Raw genomic sequence first — 2,174 nt, forward strand, 5'->3', positions numbered from 1 at the left:
ATCTCTTCACCTATGTCTTCTACCTTACTCATACTTCCTTTGCTTGATCTGTCACTTGAGTATTGATGTTTGGAGCCAGCCAGGGCAGGAAAATCTATGAGACTCTTTCTCTCCAATTAAACACCAAAAAAAAAAAGCTGGAAGCAGAGCTGTGGCTCCAGTGGGAAATCGCTAGCCTTGAGCAACAAAGCTCAGGAACAGTGCTTCGACCCTGAGTTCAAGCCACACTACTGGCGCACACACAGAAAAAGTCATACTTAGCTGGCTCACACCTGTCATCCAAGCTACTCAGGAGGCTGAGATCTGAAGATGGCGGTTCAAAGCCAGCACAAGCAGGAAAGTCCCTGAGACTCTTATTCCCAAGGAACCACCAGAGAACCAGAAGTGGCGCTGTGGCTCAAGTGGTAGAGCGCTCGTCTTATGCTGAAGAACTCAGGGACAGCACCCAGGCCCAGAGTTCAAGCCCCACATCTGACCAAAACCAAAACCAAAACAAAACTAAGCACAAGTTGAGAGATCCTGAGTTCAAGCCTCAATAGAAACTTTAAAAAAAAAAATTAAAATTAAACAAAATCAAAAGCTAAGTAGGGAAACCCGGCAGTTCCTCCTCCTGCGTGTGGCCAACTTGTGTCTTCAGTATTTTTGCAAATGTTCTTTTCCTGCTTGTATTCCCCCTGCTCCCCACTTCCTCCCATGTCCCTTTTCCCTCAGTAGAAGGAGGGCCCCTCATACAGGAAGGCCCCAGGACTGTGGGGGGAGCGGGCCAGGGCTGGCTATCTGCTGGCGACACTGCCACATCTGCCGAAGAAGTCTCTTGAGGTGTCTGCGGAACTTGACTCCCACGAACACATAGAGCACGGGGTTGAAGCAGCACTGGGGAGAAAGCCAAATTCCGGCACATGAGCACCGCCACCTCTAGCCGGTGAACGACCTGGCAATCCTGGATGACCCGAGCTTCAGTAACGTCTGCAGGAAGAGAATGAGATTGTAGGGAGCCCAGCTGAGGAAATACACCACCACCACGGTCAAGATCAGCCTGACCGTCCGGTGCCTCTGTTTCGATCGGGATCGCAGCAGGGCTTTGAGGATCTGCACGTTGCAAAACACAATGACCCCCATGGAGAGCAAGAAGAAGGCGTTGTGTTGGTAGACGGAGGCGAGGAAGGCCCGGGTTTCTGAATAATCACACTGCGAGGCGGCCTCCTGGTGGAAGATGGTGTCGGGGATGGAGGACAGGAGGCTGGCGGCCCACACTGTGCTGATCACCAGGATGCGACGGTGGAGGGGGCTGGACGCCCGAGGGTGGACAGCGGTCTTGTGGACCCGACAGGTAGCGGTGGATGGTCATGATGGTGAGGAAGAAGATGCTGCTGTAGAGACTCACGGAGAAGATCATGTTCAGGAGCTTGCAGAAGAAATCGCCCAACAGCCAGCCCCGGTGGTACGCCGTGATCCACACGGGCAGCAGACAGGGAGAACAGCAGATCCGAGAGGGCACAGGTTGAGGATGAAGAGGTTGGTGAAGGCTTCCAGGTTTTCGTACTTCAGCAGGACCCACAGCACCAGGCCGTTGCCCACCAGGCTGAGCAGTAACACCAGAGGGTACAAGATGGTGACGGACATGGAGGCCAGCCACAGGATGTCGCTCTCGCAGGCCACACTCGGTTGATCATAGTCAAAGATGGTGGTAGACTCGGGCATGCCTGACGCCTCCGTGTGGTCTCTATGCTGGGCTGGGGATGCAGAGAGCCACTGAAATGACACGTGTCAATGTTAAAACAGACCGGGGTGGAGAACAGGACTGGGAAGAAGGAGGAGGAGGAAGAGGAGGAGGAGGAGGAGGAGGAGGGAGGAACAGGAGGAGAAGGAGGAGGGAGGAAGAGGGGGAGGAGGAGGAGGAGGAGGAGGAGGAGGGGAGGAGGAGAAAGAGGAAGAAGAAGAAGATGAGGAGGAGGAGGAACAGGAGGAGAAGGAGGAGGAAGAGGGGGAGGAGAGGAGGAAGAGGAGAAGGAAGAGGGAAGGGGAGGAGGAGAAAGAGGAAGAAGAAGAAGAGGAAGAGGAGGAGGAGGGGAAGGAGGAGGAGGAAGAAGAGGAGGAGAAAGAGGAGGAGAAAGAGGAAGAAGAAGAAGAGGAGGAGGAACAGGAGGAGAAGGAGGAGGAAGAGGGGGGAGAGG

The 2,174-nt window shown here is 54.3% G+C and overlaps 1 protein-coding gene across 1 annotated transcript; it reads right to left on the bottom strand.

Moving 5' to 3' along the window:
- Window positions 1-594: 594 nt before the first annotated feature.
- On the bottom strand, window positions 595-1,723 carry Xcr1 (X-C motif chemokine receptor 1). The gene is given in 7 exon segments (XM_042671069.1): window positions 595-758; window positions 760-876; window positions 878-949; window positions 952-1,311; window positions 1,313-1,471; window positions 1,473-1,493; window positions 1,495-1,723. Coding segments are annotated over 7 exon segments (987 nt in total). The 5' UTR covers window positions 1,702-1,723; the 3' UTR covers window positions 595-707.
- Between the last annotated feature and the right edge of the window lie 451 nt (window positions 1,724-2,174).

This window comes from Dipodomys spectabilis, unplaced genomic scaffold (genome assembly GCF_019054845.1).
Source record: "Dipodomys spectabilis isolate Male_0828 unplaced genomic scaffold, ASM1905484v1 ptg000595l, whole genome shotgun sequence".
Classification (NCBI taxonomy): domain Eukaryota; kingdom Metazoa; phylum Chordata; class Mammalia; order Rodentia; family Heteromyidae; genus Dipodomys; species Dipodomys spectabilis.